This window comes from Coregonus clupeaformis, chromosome 27 (genome assembly GCF_020615455.1).
Source record: "Coregonus clupeaformis isolate EN_2021a chromosome 27, ASM2061545v1, whole genome shotgun sequence".
Classification (NCBI taxonomy): domain Eukaryota; kingdom Metazoa; phylum Chordata; class Actinopteri; order Salmoniformes; family Salmonidae; genus Coregonus; species Coregonus clupeaformis.
Window position 1 is genome coordinate 13924355 of NC_059218.1, and position 16990 is coordinate 13941344.

Here is a 16990-nt window from a genome sequence, read left to right on the forward strand (position 1 = left end):
CAACACCTTGTACTTCTCCTCTGCCTTCTTCTGGACCTCCTTACTACTGCGCAGGGTCTCCTCACACTCCTCGATGGTCCTGCGCAGCCTCTCCAGCTCCTCCTGTTGCTTAGGGAAGGAGCTCTGTTGGAGTTTAGCCTGGAGGATATCTAACTCTTCTGTCTTCATGTCTAACTGTTGCTTTAACAAACGATACCTCTCAGCGGTCCCCTTCAGACCAGACAGTTCTTTGTCCAGATTCTGTAGCTCCGTCTCTGTGTCGGTCTGGGCACCTGCCATCCCTATCAGAGCCCGGGCGGGAGTGAGTAACTCGGAGGATTGCACCGGAGCCTTCCCAGGATGAGTCTTGCCTCTCCGTTTCCGAGGTACTCGGGTTATCCTCTCCTGAGACTCTCTCCAGAGTGGGTAAAAGGCTGGGCAGTCTCGTCCAATTAGGACAGGGACGGGGAGGGGAATCAACCACCCCCGCCGTCGTGTGTATGGTTCCCCGTGTGCTGGTCATTGTAAGTTCAGTAATGGGGTATTCTCTGGTGTCCCCATGGACACAGGAAACTGGGAGGACTTTCCCCGGGGTCAGACACGTTGGGCCCACCAAATCCTTACGCACCAGGGTGGCCCGGCTACCAGAATCCAGTAAGGCCTCCACATCATGGTGATTCACAGTTACCGGGCAGGTGGGGGGTCGATCTGGGCCGCCATCTACGACTCCCAAGAGCGAGGCAAAACGGTGTGTGGGTGCTGAGCTGGAGGACTCCGCAGTGGGCATAGGTTCCTCGGCTGGTTTCCCACACTGCCAGGAGATATGTCCCATCTCCCCACACCCGGTAACACTGTCGAGTTTCCCCCTCCTGGTGTACTCTTCTTGGACCCGCCTGGTTTCTGGCTCCCCCTGGAGCCGGGATAAGTCCTGACGTGGCTGGGTTCGAGACCTTGGGGGTCCTTTGGACGGGTTCTTCCCATTTGTGGTGGGGCCGCACTCCTGGGGTCTTTTCGGGAAGCATTCAGCATCTCCGCTGTGGCCTGGTACTTTTCCACAGCTTCCACGGTCAGATCAGCCGTGGTCAAGGCCTGTTGACTGATGAACCGTTTTGCCTCATAAGGCAGGGCGCGTAGGTAACGATCCACCACAACGGCCTCCACCACCGCCGCTGCTGTATTCCTCTGCGGATCCAGCCATTTCCTTGCGATTCGGACAAGTTCATGCATCTGCGCCCGAGGAGGTTGGTCTGGTTGGAAGGTCCAGCTGTGAAAGCGCTGGGCCATACCAAACTTTGTGAGTCCATATCTGCTGAGGATCTCAGACTTCAGGGCATCATAGTCAGTAACCTGGTCAGGGCCCAGGTCCCGGACAGCATTCAGCGATTCCCGGTTAGAAAGGGGGCTAACAGACCAACCCACTGTTGCTTGGGCCAGGCTTCCCTAGTGGCCGTGGCCTCAAATGCATGCAGGTATGCCTCAATGTCATCGGTAGCTCCCATCTTAGATATAAAGTCACTTGCCTTTATTGGGCGGGTATTTTGGACCACCCTCTGTCTCTGCAACTGCAATTCCTCTGCCTTCAGAAGGTTGGCTTTCTTTTGCTCCTCCAAGAGAGCCACGTTTGCTTGCATCTGGGCTTGCTGGCCAGCAACAAGGGCTTTCAATATGTCCTCCATTTCAGTCGGCGGGGAGCCTACGGCCAACTTGGAAAACTGGGTGATCAAACCTTCGGTATCCTCCTCTGACATGCACTATTAACGCTTGAGCGTGCCTGTATTCTCCACCATCTGTGACGTCACGAGAGGCTACACAGCTTTCAGCGGGATTGCTCAAGTAGTGCAAGGAGACAAGGTTCAAACAAAACAAGGATTTTATTATAGGTCTTGGGAAATTAACGAAAATATAACAAAATTCTGTTCTCTTGGGCTCTTTAAGGGTCAACAGTTCAGGGATGTCTCTTCCACATCCAAAATCATAATTCTCACTCGCTCAGATAACTTTTCCCCAGCCTTACTGTAGTCCACGTTGCAGCTAGTGGCCAACCCAGCAAAAAGTCCTTCCAAATGTCTCTCCTGTATTTCCACAGGTGCATATATCCAAAGGTGAGTATTTCCCAAAGGTAAGTATCTCCAAATCCTTATATTCCTCATGGAAGTGGACGTGCAGCACTCTTGTCCTCCAGAGAGCCCAGGTTGGAGACTGTGTTTCCTCACTTCCCCAAACCTTCAGCTCATCAGCTCCTCATTTGTTTCAGCTGCGTGGGAAGATTGGCCATAGAGGGGTGGAGTTCCCGACCATACCAGCAGATGGAGCCATAGCTGTCTGGGTTTGCAGCCATCTCAGGGGGATGTAACGTCCCTCCAGGACACAGCCTCTCGTGACATCACAGCATGCTTCAGTGTTGCTTGCCTCGAAGTGAGCATAGAAGTGATTTAGCTCGTCTGGTAGGCTTGTGTCACTGGGCAGCTCGCGGCTGTGCTTCCCTTTGTAGTCTGTAATAGTTTGCAAGCCCTGCCACATCCGACGAGCGTCAGAGACGGTGTAGTACGATTCAATCTTAGTCCTGTATTGACTCTTTGATGGTTCGTCTGAGGGCATAGCTGGATTTCTTATAAGCGTCCGGGTTAGAGTCCCGTTTCTTGAAAGCGGCAGCTCTACCCTTTAGCTCAGTGAGGACGTTGCCTGTAATCCATGGCTTCTGGTTGGGGTATGTACGTACGGTCACTGTGGGGACGACGTCATCGATGCACTTATTGATGTGACTGATGTGGTGTACTCCTCAATGCCATCGGAAGAATCCCGGAACATATTATAGTCTGTGCTAGCAAAACAGTCCTGTAGCTTAGCATCATACATAAATACAGTGGGGAGAACAAGTATTTGATACACTGCCGATTTTGCAGGTTTTCCTACTTACAAAGCATGTAGAGGTCTGTAATTTTTATCATAGGTACACTTCAACTGTGAGAGATGGAATCTAAAACAAAAATCCAGAAAATCACATTGTATGATTTTTAAGTAATTCATTTTGCATGACATAAGTATTTGATACATCAGAAAAGCAGAACTTAATATTTGGTACAGAAACCTTTGTTTGCAATTACAGAGATCATACATTTCCTGTAGGTCTTGACCAGGTTTGCACACACTGCAGCAGGGATTTTGGCCCACTCCTCCATACAGACCTTCTCCAGATCCTTCAGGTTTCGGGGCTGTCGCTGGGCAATACGGACTTTCAGCTCCCTCCAAAGATTTTCTATTGGGTTCAGGTCTGGAGACTGGCCCCTGTATTGTCTTCGCTGAGTGCTTAGGGTCGTTGTCCTGTTGGAAGGTGAATCTTCACCCCAGTCTGAGGTCCTGAGCGCTCTGGAGCAGGTTTTCATCAAGGATCTCTCTGTCCATCTTTCTCTCGATCCTGACTAGTCTCCCAGTCCCTGACGCTGAAAAACATCCCCAAAGCATGATGCTGCCACCACCATGGTTCACCATAGGGGTGGTGCCAGGTTTCCTCCAGACGTGACTTTTGGCGTTCAGGCCAAAGAGTTCAATGTTGGTTTCATCAGACCAAAGAATCTTGTTTCTCAATACCCCATCATTAAAAATAAAAAACTGGTGGCATTATCATGCTGTGGGGATGTTTTTCAACAGCAGGGACTGGGATACTAGTCAGGACAATGACCCTAAGCACACAGCCAATACAACGCAATAGTGGCTCCAGGACAAGTCTCTGAATGTCTTTGAGTGGCCCAACCAGAGCCTGGACTTGAACCCGATCGAACATCTTTGGAGCGACCTGAAAATAGCTGTGCAGCGATGCTCCCCATCCAACCTGACAGAGCTTGAGAGGATCTGCAGAGAAGAATGGGAGAAACTCCCCAAATGCTTGTAGCGTCATACCCAAGAAGACTCGAGGCAGTAATCGTTGTCAATGGTTCTTCAACAAAGTACTGAGTAAAGGCTCTGAATACTTATGTAAATGTTATATTAAAGTTTTTTTTTCTAAAAACTTGTGTTTGCTTTGTCATTATGGGTATTGTGTATAGATTGATAATTGGAAAAAAAACAGTTTAATCCATTTTAGAATAAGGCTGTAACGTAACAAAATGTGGAAAAAGTCAAGGGGTCTGAATACTTTCCCAATGCACTGTACATATGCTACAGTAGAAACGACAACACGATATACAGAAAATAAGGCACTTACTTTGATAGGAACGCACACATGTCCGAAGTTATTATTTGTAAGTAAAACAAATGTCTGCATACTTGATCTGTGGTAATAGTGGGGAAGTGCTTGGGCTCTCCTCGAGAGAAGTTTGTCCGGCTTAGTAAAGCCTCAAACATAAATTGTCCGCAACAGTGAAATGGGCTACTTCTATGTGAATTAATGAGGAGGCGGAACACACCTCAATTCAAACTGTTGTTAGAAAAGAATAATAATAATTAGAAATTGACTATTTATTATTCAAATAATTAGAAATTGACTATTTGAAACATAGCCTATAGTTAATTAGCAGGCAGTGCTAACAATCACATTTTGGAACAGTGAGTGCATTCTGACATCACGTGCATAAAACAACTCACACTGGCGCGACCGCTAGAGATATATGGAACTCACGCGTGAAAAGGTTAATCAGGGAACAGGACAGGACTTAGCTGCAAATACAAATAGCAGATACATTCCATTACAGAAGCGCCATCAAAGGTTTGGGCAACAAGTTTCTCTATGAAGTTAATCTCAGACATCCCAGAATTCACAAAGTCAAACACAGACTGCACATCTCGCCCACTTGACACATCAAAGTAGGTTTCATTATTTTGCCCTGCATCAACCTCTCTTTTAATCTCACTTTTAATGAATGATGCGGTGGAAGCTATCAAATCATTCTGAATTGATTTCGATATCCCAGAGAAGACAGTAGAAACTTCCTTATGCTCAGCAAGTAAAGCACTGTATCGTGCAATTACCTCTGCAAGCTCCTTGTAGTTTCCCTTGTTTCCCTAGATCTTTCCCTCTCATTGTGCCCCTGATAGGTCCGATTTGATAGCAAGGGGTTAACCTCTGAACGTTATTTCTACTATACAGTCCACGAGAGGGTTGGATGGATATAAGTGGCGGGCGTTCGAGCTTTGGTGCCAAAATAAAGGAATTGTTCATTTTCAGAGCTCTCGAGCAGGGCCGTTCATTCTCCACCTTGAAGGTGTATATGGCAGCTATTTCAGCGTGTCATGTGGGAATTGATGATGCCACTCCAGGGGCTCATCCTCTGGCGTGCGGTTTTTAAAAGGTGTGTGACCTGTTTCTAAACCTATCGTGCCCACTTGGGATTTGGCTTTGGTTTTGGATGGGCTGTGTGAGGCCCCCTTTGAACCGATGTAGTCTGTGGATCTGAAGATCCTCTCCTACAAGACCGCTGTGCTCGTGGCTTTGGCCTCTGCTAAACACATTGGAGATCTCCACGCGTTATCCTTTCACCCCTCCTGTATGAAGTTCAACCTTGGGGACTCTAAGATGTTGTGCGTCCTAATGCAACCTTCGCCCCTAAGGTCATGATTATGTCCTACAGGTCTCTAGCTTTTGAGCTTTTTCCCTTTTTGCCTCCGCTGTTTGCTTCTGAGTAGCAGCGGTTACATGCCCTCTGTCCGGTACGAGCGTTACACATGTACATTGAGCGGACCAGGGGTGTATGTTTGTGTGACAAGCTTTTTGTCTGTTTTGCTAATCCAGCTCGTCGTGGAGTGCTTTCTAAGCAGCGTCTCTCCCACTGGATTGTGGAGGCTATTGCTCTGGCATATGACAGCAGAAGGCAGGAATTACCTAACGTTGTACGCGCCCACTCCACCAGGGGTCTGGCGGCGTCTTACATTTACATTTTAGTCATTTAGCAGACGCTCTTATCCAGAGCGACTTACAGTTAGTGAGTGCATACATCATAAAAACATTTTTTATACTGGCCCCCCGTGGGAATCGAACCCACAACCCTGGCGTTGCAAACGCCATGCTCTACCAACTGAGCTACATCCCTGCCGGCCATTCCCTCCCCTACCCTGGACGACGCTGGGCCAATTGTGCGCCGCCCCATGGGTCTCCCGGTCGCGGCTGGCTACGACAGAGCCTGGGCGTTGTTTAAAGGGTTACCTATAGGAGATATTTGTTCTGCGGCGAGTTGGGCATCACCACACACTTTTGTGAGGTTTTATCGCTTGGATGTCACTGCCCCCAGTGTAGCACACAGTGTGCTTACGGCTGGGGCAGGAGTGGGACATTAGACAGCATGCAGATTGCGCAATACCTGGGTGCCGCAGGTTTTCCTGTCGGGTTGGAACTCTTGGTGGTCTGCCGTAGGCCATTTCATTCAGTGTCCGCTGGGGTCGGCTTGGGGCGTGATTTCATATCCCCATAGCTGTGTTGTACCGAGTTGACTGACTGAAATCTGAACGTACAGTTATGACTATAACTACTGTTCACTGAAGGAGGGAAACGAGGTACAACACCTGTTTCGGCCCCACGCCGCCCAGTTCTGGGCATGGTGAAGAGCGGTACTGATTTGAAGGAATTAATATGTGCCTCGGGTTTATCATCTGTGGAAGGCGGGGCTTCCAGTGAGACACGGTGTTCATTGGCCTTGTCAGGTATGATTCTAATGTCCTTCAGTAGAGGGCACTAGCGTGCAAACTCCCCATAGCTGTGTTGATACCTCGTATCCCTCCTTCAGGTTAAACAGTGCCTAGGGCGTTCACCTTACACACACACATATGCAATGCACCACTCCAGTTACTCCTGTCCCATTTCCCCCTACACACACACACACAGCCAACGCTATACAGCCCCCTCGATAGAAGTCTGATATGTTCGTGCCAAGGCCCTGGCCCTTCTCTTCTCTCTATAAACTCCAGTCTAATTGCTGCTCCATTTTATCGGAGCCTTGACTTCCTTGACAGCCAGTCGTTGCATTGTCTCCTATCTAAACTGGGGGTATAGCTAATTCTGTCTGTCTCTCTGTCTGTCACTCTGTCCGTCTCTGTCTGTCTGTGTCTGTCTGTCTCGCAGGGGCTGAGGAATGCCGGCGGAACCACGAGACGCTCATTTGCCCCCTCTGTAGAGCCAAGTGGAAGTCCCATGATTTTTACAGGTAATTTTAACTAGGATCTAGGAACTCCTGGAAATACTCCTGGAATGGGGGGTGGATTCGGCAGCCCACCAGCTGGTATCTGGTATTGTTGTGTGAAAGACGGGGGAAGCGGCTTCACTATGTTTGTGTCTGGGAGGAAAGGAAACACCTGCCTCAGTCTGAGACGACAGAACAGCTGTGCAGTTTTGCAAATCTCATGCGAGCTCAATGCGAGTTATGGTTATGGCTAACTTACAGTTAGCAAACTATTAAATGGTTTATAAGATGTTTATACTGTATGCTCACAAAGTGTTAGTGATTTAGACTAGAGCATATTGTGTGGAAATCCACTCAAACCTGTGATGGATTTATTGTAGGCTACATCAATGGCACACAGTAGCCTAGAGACAGGAAAGAGCCTTGAGTGTTTAGCGGTGAGATAAGCTATGTTAGACTTCAGATGGCTAACAGTGTGCCATTACATTAGTATTTTAGCGTTGCGCTAGGCTATATTAGGCTAGACCATACATGGCTAACAGTGTGGCAAAGCTATACATTAGCATGTTAGCGGTGCGCTAGGCTATAGTAGCCTAGGCCACACTGGGCTAACGGTGTGTCATAGCCAATAACATTAGCATGTTAGAAGAGTGCTAGGCTATATCATGCTAGGCCACACAGGGCTTAGCGAACAGTGTGCCATAGCCATTCAAGTTTCAAGTTTTAATGTCACGTGCACAAGTACAGTGAAATCCCTTTCTTGCAAGCTCTAAACCCAACAATGCAATAATCTATAACAATGTAAGACTAAAAATATCATAAGGTAAAACATGCGATCGAGGGTGGTGCTATTGCCATACCAAGCGGTGATGCAGCCAGTCAAGATGCTCACAATGGTACAGCTGTAGAACTTTTTGAGGATTTGCGGGCCCATGCCAAACCTTTTCAATCACCTGAGGGGGAAGAGGCGCTGTCGCGCCTTCTTCATGACTGAGCTCTCGACCCGCTCCACTGCAGCCCCGTCGATGGTGGGGCTGCAGTGGAGGGGCTGCAGTGGAGCGGGTTGAGAGCTCAGTCGTTTCTTGTAGTCCACAATCAGCTCCTTGGTCTTACTGACGTTGAGGGAGAGGTTGTTGTTCCTGCACCACACTTCCAGGTCACCTGACCTCCTCCTTGTAGGCTGTCTCATCGTCGCCTGTGATCAGGCCTACCACCGTCGTGTCGTCAGCAAACTTGATGATGGTGTTGGAGTCGTGCGTGGCCACGCAGTCGTGGGTGAACAGGGAGTACAGGAGGGGACTGAAAGGGTCTACAGACAATACGCAAACAGGGCTGACGGAGCGTAGTGCAGTGTTGCAATGTCGTTTTTCGTCACAACAGTTGTGGCTCCTTGTAATACGCTCCGTCATTTGACACAGTTTTTTTCGACCTGGAAATTGAGACCTGACGTATCGTTCCTTACGAAGACTGAGGGGCAGTACTAAGTGAGTTTTGCAATGGAAGTCCCGCCCCTGTGTCTACATCACATATTTTCCAGTATCCCTTCTGGTATGAACACAGAAGAGATGGATGTTCTGCTACTTCGCCTCTACTACTTGCAAGTTTCCTTTTTTGTGCTTTTTATTTTGAGATTTGCTAAGAGCAATTATGTCTGTCCAGTTTTGAGAAGCGTCTGTGTGAGCTGGTGAGACAATACGAGAACCTTAACAACCCTTCGATGCGGTTGTATTCGGACGAGCAAGCAAAAGACAGCAGCTGGAGGGAGATATCACGAAATTTGAACACCGATACTGATATCAAAGAAACATTGAGAAAGATTCGGGACCGGTATGTTCGCAATCTGAAAAGGGTGAAGGAGTCGAGGAGTGGGGCTGCCGCTGGTGTGTGTCCCACCGATTGTCAGACAACTGGATTGGCTTGATGTTCACGTGAAACATCGTCAGACAGACACCAATATGCCAGATATGGTATGTACTCGTCATGCAGCCAAGTCCTTTTGTACAGTGTGTGTGTTTGTGATCTTATCTTTAGTAGACCTAGTTAGAACATGTGAAATCAGCTCTTTTCTGGATGGGAGAAATTGTGAGTGGAAAATATTCAGTGCCTGTGTTGTTATCATAATGATTAGCAGGGCTAGTTCAAACATCTGACACACATGCACTGTAGTGTGTTTGTGTGTGTGTATGTGCTAATTAGATTGAGATGTTTATGAAATAAGTTATTTTGGGTAAATGTTTTAACTCAAAAGGATCCCATGGAGATGTTTTAAGATTGCTTGCATTGTATTATAATGTATTCGCCATCTGCTTGTAGGTGTTGGAGGGGGGTGGTGTTTTGGACAGTCTAGAGACAGAGCTGAGCCCTTAGGGCCACTCTACAGGTGGTTCATCGCCCCTTGATTCATCATCTCCCCGACCTGGTTCATCACCTATCAGGCCCCTCTCCCCAACGCCCAGGCCCTTCTCACCAACACCCATCCCACCGTCCAGGCGCGCTCAAACCGATCTCCCCGACCTCCAGCTCCAATGGCCGGAAAAGGAAGATGCTTAGGATCCTTTGGACACTGTCATTATGCAGCAGGTGGATGAGTTAAAGGAACGGCAGCAGGAGTTACAGAAACAGCAGCAGTGTCCAGCAAAGTCTGTCTACGATGTCATGGTACCATGGATTGTGTCTATTCCTGCTGACCAACGTCTCCCGTTTGTCTCACCCCAAAAAATTGTTGCTGTGTGCTTTTTTTTCTTATTCATATGCTAGGGTAGTGGGTCATTTATTTGTTGTGCAGTTTTTTCTTTCTTCCTCATTCACGTTACTGGTGTTTACTTTGTGTTTTTTCTCTTATTTCCCCTTTCATCACACTTTTCATCTGTGTATTACATTGTTTTACATTATTTTACATTTCCTCTTGTGATGGTAAATAAATATCTAAAAGGTCTGCAAATGTATTTATCTAGTTATTTTTACTTGTGGCAGAAAATATTACTGTTTTGAATCAGTCACTCAGTAAACTTGTACTGCTTTGTACATCTAGATGAGGTTAATGTCTTGGGGGTCTGCCCTTATTGTCTACAGCGGGCCCCTGTGTTGAAGATTAGCTAAGTGGAGGTGTTTGCCACCTGGGGGCAGCCCGTCAGGAAGTCCAGGACCCAGTTGCACAGGGCGGGGTTCAGACCCAGGGCCCCAAGCTTAATGATGAGCTTGGAGGGTACTATGGTGTTCAAAAGTACTTCATCATAGCGGATACATTTCTTGAAAATAAAGTAACAAATAAATGACAAAAGAATCACAAAATAGCAAAGTTGGGTCAGAGCTTGGGTCAGAGCTTGTAAAACATTGGCCATCCAGTGAAGGCTAATAGAAGCCAACAACTGAGCCCAGGGTAGGAGTTCAGGAATCAGGCCCCAAATTAGACCCCCCCCACACACCACCATTAGAGACCTCTTAGCTCTCAATCCTTACAGCCAAGGGATGAAAGACACGACACCTAAACAACCACGGGGGGCCAGTATGAAAAATGTATGCACTCACTAATTGTAAGTTGCTCTGGATAAGAGTTTCTGCTAAATGACTAAAATGTCAATTGGATCACTCAAAATATGTAGCCAGACACTGTAAAACATTATAGAATTAACTAAGAACGATAGACATTTCAATGTATTAATGCCCTGTTCTACACAATATATGTATATCTGAATGCTCTACTACTGTATAATATTGCACTGAATGAGCTCATGTCCTACCATAAGTACATGTATGTATGCTAAATACACTAGCCTCAAGAATCTATTTGAACTTTAAGTACCACAGGGTAAAGTAGAATGCTCAGCAGGGTGTACCCAGGGCCTATGCTGGCGCCCTGGCTCTCTGTGTGAGTGTGTGTGTGTTTATGCGCGTTTATGCGTGAGCCTACGTTTGTGTGTGCTCGTAGGTTTGTCGTGAACTGGATCCTCTCCACGGCGCGGTTAGGTGAGCTAGACAGCGAGGCACCAGCCCTTGTTTTGTGCGTCTGCCTGGGAATGAAATGATAGAAGCCCATTTCTTGTTGTTTTCCCCCCTCAAGACATGAATACAGTCAGAAAGGGTCTGTGTTACCCTCTTCGCCACCTCCCTGCTCTGAAACTGTACCCGGTTGTTTTTCGCAGAGACATTTCGAACCGCAATTATGATAATGACCCTTGTGCCAGTCCAACAGGAAGTTTCGAAAGATGGGATTAGGATTTTTTCACCGGTTTGATGCCTGCTGTCTTCAGAAAAGGGAATTTTTCCCACCCTCTCCCTTGACAAATTCCCCCCATTTCATCCTGTTTGGAAAACTATATTCCTGACCATGCCTATATCAGCATATTCTTGACCAAGGCTGATTGTAATATCAGTTGCTCAAAACATGAAACTGCTAATGCTGAAATGTACAATTCAAACCTTGAGTCTACTGCCACCATTTTAAAAAGTCCCCCAAATGTCGCTAAAACATCACTGACTGACTTTGGCATCTTTCTCGGCAGCCATGACCCCTCCTCTGTCTCCATTGAGAACGCGGCGGCGGTGGGTCATCCCCAGGCGTCATCATCGTCCCACAGCGAGGGGGACTCCAGAGGGGGGTCATCTTCCCAGGATGGAGACTTCACCCAGCCCCAATTCGGGGTCCAGCAGATCCCCCAGACCTACAAAGAACTGGCCGAGCCCTGGATCAAGGTGAGAGGGGTGGAAAGATAGATGTGGGGTCTAATAATGTGTACCAGACCTGGATCAAATACATATGTACAATACTTTAAAATACTTGATTTACCTTTTGAGCTTGTATTTTGGGACTGTTCCATTCTATTTTGGGACTATTCCATTCTATTTTGGGACTGTTCCATTGCACTAGGCAAACCAAACCAAATGTCTTCATGCCTTTGCATACCAAGAGGGTTTACATGTAGTTGATGTCTGTATCAGATCAGTGCCATATTCCGTTCGTAGTTATCATTTTGTGTGTCCTCCTCTCCAGGTGTTTGGCATGGAGTTGGTGGGCTGCCTGTTCTCCAGGAACTGGAACATCCGGGAGATGGCCCTGCGGCGACTGTTGCATGACGTCAGCGGCGCGCTCCTCCTGGCCAATGGCGAGCACTCCTGCCCGGGGGCCGGGCTGGGGGCCGGGGCGGGCTGTACAGAGGTGTTGGGTGATGTGGTGTTGGAGTCATGCTGTAGCGTCCTCTCTATGGTGTGTGCCGACCCTGTCTACAAGATCTACGTGGCCGCACTGGTGAGACTCTTTTTAATATTACTGTACCCACAGAGATCCTATGAAATTAAGAATGAAGTTTTACTATATAATTCTGTAACTGTACCGTACTCCAGAAGTCAGGGAAAGCATTTTGGACCCCTTAAAGTCTTAGATCCCATTCAGAAACAACCCCTAGCCCAGGGTTTCCCAAATGTTTATCTTTATTAGGATCCCCATTAGCTGATGCCATGATGACAGCTAATCTTGGGGTTGGGACCCCATGTATTAAATGAGAGATTATCTAACTAACCTCTGTAATTTGATCAAAGGAAATAATTGGATATGTCTAAGAAATATGGTTGTAGATCCATCTAGTGGTTGTTTCTGGACTGGGCCTTTTGATATTCACACGTGTTCCTTATACTGCACTTCACTAAAGTGAGAGGCCCATATATTGAATATATCTTCACTCTCAAAGATATGGTCAACAACCTCAATAGGAATGTATTTCCAGGAATCACCATCACTTCAAAGATAAATGATACACTGTACTGTACAGTGATTGCAATGCATAGATGGTCAAGTAACTTCAGTTCATTGCCAATCACCCCAGAGTGATGAACACAAGAAAAGTATTGTTATCGGTACTCTGGAATTGATTAGTTAGCACTACCAGATCTCCGCTTTCACCCTTCTCCCTCCCACCTAACATTGATGAACGTTATCTCTTAAATTGTGCTGAAGTTCACTTCAACAACAAGCTAGTCTGGCTAGCTCTAAAGTCCACTGAACATCCAGGAAGTCTCAACAGAGTCAAACCAGGGACAGACTGAACAAGGTCTTTCTCACTATTTCTTTTACATGATCTCTTTGAACAATAGTTTTGTATTTAATTTTTTTCATTAGTCATTTAGCAATCATTCTTACCTAGAGCGACTTACAGTAGTAAGTGTATACATTTTTCATACTTTTTTTTACTGGTCTCCTGTGGGAGTCGAACACACAATCTGGCATTGCAAGCGCCATGCTCTACCAACTGAGCCACATGGGATCCTAGTTCTTGGTGCGTGTTTTAAAAAATGCAGGCCGTCTGGAAGATCGACATTTCCCCGCAGCACTTTGCTTCAGCAGAGCAGCAGTTATGGAAAACAAAAAAAGTTCTGTCCTCTCGGGGGGCTTTCCAGGGTGTTTAGTAGCAGACAGACTTTGGTGTTTGCTGTATTCTTCAATCAAGACCAAGAAGGGGATGGTGGTGATGGCGGGTGGACAAAGAATACCACAGGCACCACCATATTTGGAGGAGTGGGCCAGATCGACTTAAATCGTCGCTTTGAAAATGCTCTATTTTGTTCCAGGTTAAAGACCGCGCTCGCATCGCGGGGCAAAGTCGTTAGCTTGTAGCAAGTGAAAACGCCAGAGCCAACATTTCAAGAACTTTGAGAAGTTGGGGCTCCTGTTTTATTACCTTTTCATACCATGTGAGGTGGCCTTCCCTATTGGAAGTTTGTTTGTTTTGCCGAAACGCTTGTTTATTGATATGATCTGTCTCCTAAGAGTGGAGTAGACTGGGGAACATGGAGTAACGGGGGTTGAGAGGGAGAGATAGTGTGTGCGAGTGTGAAAGAGCGAGTGGGACAAAATAGTTATAGTGAGGGAAGCGTGATGGGAGGAAAGACTAACCTTGCCTGCCTGGCAGAGGGAGAGTGAGAAAGAACTTTGAATCTGTCTCTGGACAGCGTTCCATTGCAACGCTCTATCAGTCACCACTCCCCACGCCTCCTCTCTCTCTGGGAGTCAGGCTGCATCGCCTGGACCCCAGCACCTCCACCCCTCTCCTGGGGCGGAGCACCACCAAGTCTCCACCTCCTGCCGAGGCCACAGAGGCCTCACTAATGGCCTTGAGGTCAGGCCCAGGCAGCCATATTGTCACAGGAATAGACAGAGTCATAACTCGGCGGGGTCAAAAGTGCAATTCCTCCCAGTCTGGGGGAGAGGTGGAGGTGCGCCACAGGGATGAGCATTGTGCCCAGTGATATTTTGTGACTTCGAAGTTTTGATCTTGTAGTCTTGAGCTCACAGCCTTGGTGGGTGCTTATTTTGTTCTATTTCACACATGTACAAGTGTGTATTATACACGTGTGAATTGGCAATGGTTTTTTTGCATATCCCAACTCTCCCTGAGACACCCTCGGAGAGTGGGGTCACGGCCAGGGTCTGCCATTATCAACGGCGACCCTGGAGCAATTAGGAAAAAAGGAGGAAAATTAAAAGTCCACTGTTCGAATCCCGTCTCGGCCAGAATTAACATTTCTAAACAACCACTATAGTCTCCAAAAGTGTTGTTTTTCACATTTGTGAATTTAAGATCGCCTAAGTTAATGGAACGATTATGGTTGTTCTAATGAGGTTGGTTTATTACTGTACTATACTCCCGTTACGTTGTTTATGCAATTAGTATCTTCAATTATCAGTTAACCAGTAAAGTCCCACCGCCGATCCACAGTGTTACGTTAGGGCGCTCCAAGAGGTCTTGTGTTTCTCATTGACTCTGCTAAACTCCCAGGGATTTGTTTTCTCTCCGTCTCGTGTTTTCCAGTAACTTTAACTTTTACGGTAATTTTATTTTCATGACAGTCTTCATCAATAACCGTCGGTTACACAGATAATTGTGCCAGCCCTATTTAGGCCTAGACTTTTTTTGCTTGATATAAAGCGTTCTAAACTCATACTTGATAGTAAGTTCTCAGCCATTGGTTTGCCAGCTAATATTTTGTGATGAAGCTTTACACTATATATCACCATACTTATCTCTTTTTTATCTTTATTTTAATTTTACTGGACACACAGTAACAATATCGGTGCTATATGTTTAAGTTGTAGATGTGAACCCTGGTCTCTTGTCCCCTTCCTGTAGAAAACCTTGCGGGCCATGCTGGTGTACACGCCCTGCCACTCGGTGTCTGAACGCTCACGGCTGCAGCAGCTGCTCCGGCCCGTGGTGGAGACTATCCTGGTCAAATGTGCAGATGCCAACAGGTAAAGTCTGTCTCAAACAAACGAGTGGGATAGATATGAGAGCCTGTCAGTGGTTCACCGCAACTGCTAGTAGCTAGTGCCCTCTGGTGGGCAATACAAAACATGACATGCACTTGTTTGAACTCACCACACTGATCATACTGGATGATATACTGTATATCTGAGGTATTCAAATCTAAGCCTGGACGTGCAGAGCACTGCTTCTTTTCTGTTCTACCTTATAATTAATTGCACCCACCTGGTGTCCCAGCTCTAAATCAATCCTTGTTTAGAGTGGACAAATGAAAATCAGCAGTGGAACTGGCTTTGAGGTCCAGATTTGAATTAGCCTGATACACTGTACATCTTCAAGAACTGACTCAAACATGGCCACCTTTTCTTGTAATATAATACTGTATTCATTAGGTTGATAGTACATGAATAAACAGATTATATTCCCCATGTCTCATTTCAATATGTCTCAATTGCACAATGTATAATCTTGGTTAACCCAGAACTACAATCTCGCTGGTCTGATATATTTACGTAGTCTGTCCACGAGAGATTACAAACTGTAGAAAAAGTATGATTTCAAAATTAATTAAAAGCATTAGCAGTCTAGCATGGACATAAATACATTTTGAGTGTTGTTTCTCTGTGTCATGTCCAGTCGTACCAGCCAGCTGTCAGTGTCAACACTACTGGAGCTGTGTAAAGCCCAGGTGGGAGAGCTGGCCGTGGGCAGAGAGCTCCTCAAAGCAGGTAAGAACTACAAATCCCATTTATCCCTGCTGGGAGCTCAGCGGAAATGTGAAAAGCTCTCCCCATATCACTCAAATTGATGTATGTGACTGTCACTCATGTCTTAACAACAGTTTACAAATAAAAAAACGATCCAACTGACTACTCACTATAAACGTCTCTCCCTCTCTCCCAGGGTCCATCGGTATTGGCGGGGTGGATTATGTCCTGAACTGCCTCCTGGGGCCCCAGACGGAGGCCAATAACTGGCAGGCCCTGCTGGGCCGTCTTTGTCTGATTGACAGGCTCCTGCTGGAGTTCCCCGCCGAGTTCTACCCCCACATAGTTTCCGGAGGGGACTGCCACCAGTCTCAGACCCTGGCGGAGAGGTCCGTGATTTTATAGTCATATCATATAGCCTTGAGCGCACAGCTGTGAGTTGGTGACCTTGTCCTTGTATAGCTTTGGTCACCTAGCTGCTGACTCGAGTCTCCGACTCTGTGGGAGAGGTGGTGGTGCGCCACAGGGAAGAGCATTGTGCCCAGTGATATTTTGTGACTTTGAAGTTTTGATCTTGTAGTCATGTAGCCTTGAGCTCACAGCCTTGAGTTGGTGACCTTGTAATAATAATTATGGGTGCTTATATTTGTTCTATTTCATACATGTACAAGTGTGTATTTTACACGTGTGAAATGGAAATGTTTTGTTTTTTTGCATATCCCAAATCTCTCTGAGACACCCTCGGAGAGTGGGGTCACGGCCAGGGTCTGCCATTATCAACGGCGACCCTGGAGCAATTAGGAAAAAATAAGGAAAATTAATGGTCCACAGTTCGAATCCCGTCTCGGCCAGAATTAACATTTCTAAACAACCACTATAGTCTCCAAAAGTGTTGTTTTTTCACATTGGTGAATTTAAGATCGCCTAAAAACATAAACGCAAC

At 46.7% G+C, this 16990-nt stretch overlaps 1 protein-coding gene across 2 annotated transcripts in view; it reads left to right on the forward strand.

Moving 5' to 3' along the window:
- Window positions 1-16990, forward strand: part of LOC121541398 (mitogen-activated protein kinase kinase kinase 1-like) — a 124694-nt gene that overhangs the window by 73852 nt on the left and 33852 nt on the right. For both annotated transcript variants that reach the window (XM_041850385.2, XM_045208055.1), the window contains exons 8-13: window positions 7028-7109; window positions 11588-11777; window positions 12076-12330; window positions 15206-15327; window positions 15977-16068; window positions 16244-16436. In XM_041850385.2, coding sequence (XP_041706319.2) covers window positions 7028-7109; window positions 11588-11777; window positions 12076-12330; window positions 15206-15327; window positions 15977-16068; window positions 16244-16436 — 934 coding nt within the window. The remainder of the gene's footprint in view (window positions 1-7027; window positions 7110-11587; window positions 11778-12075; window positions 12331-15205; window positions 15328-15976; window positions 16069-16243; window positions 16437-16990) is intronic.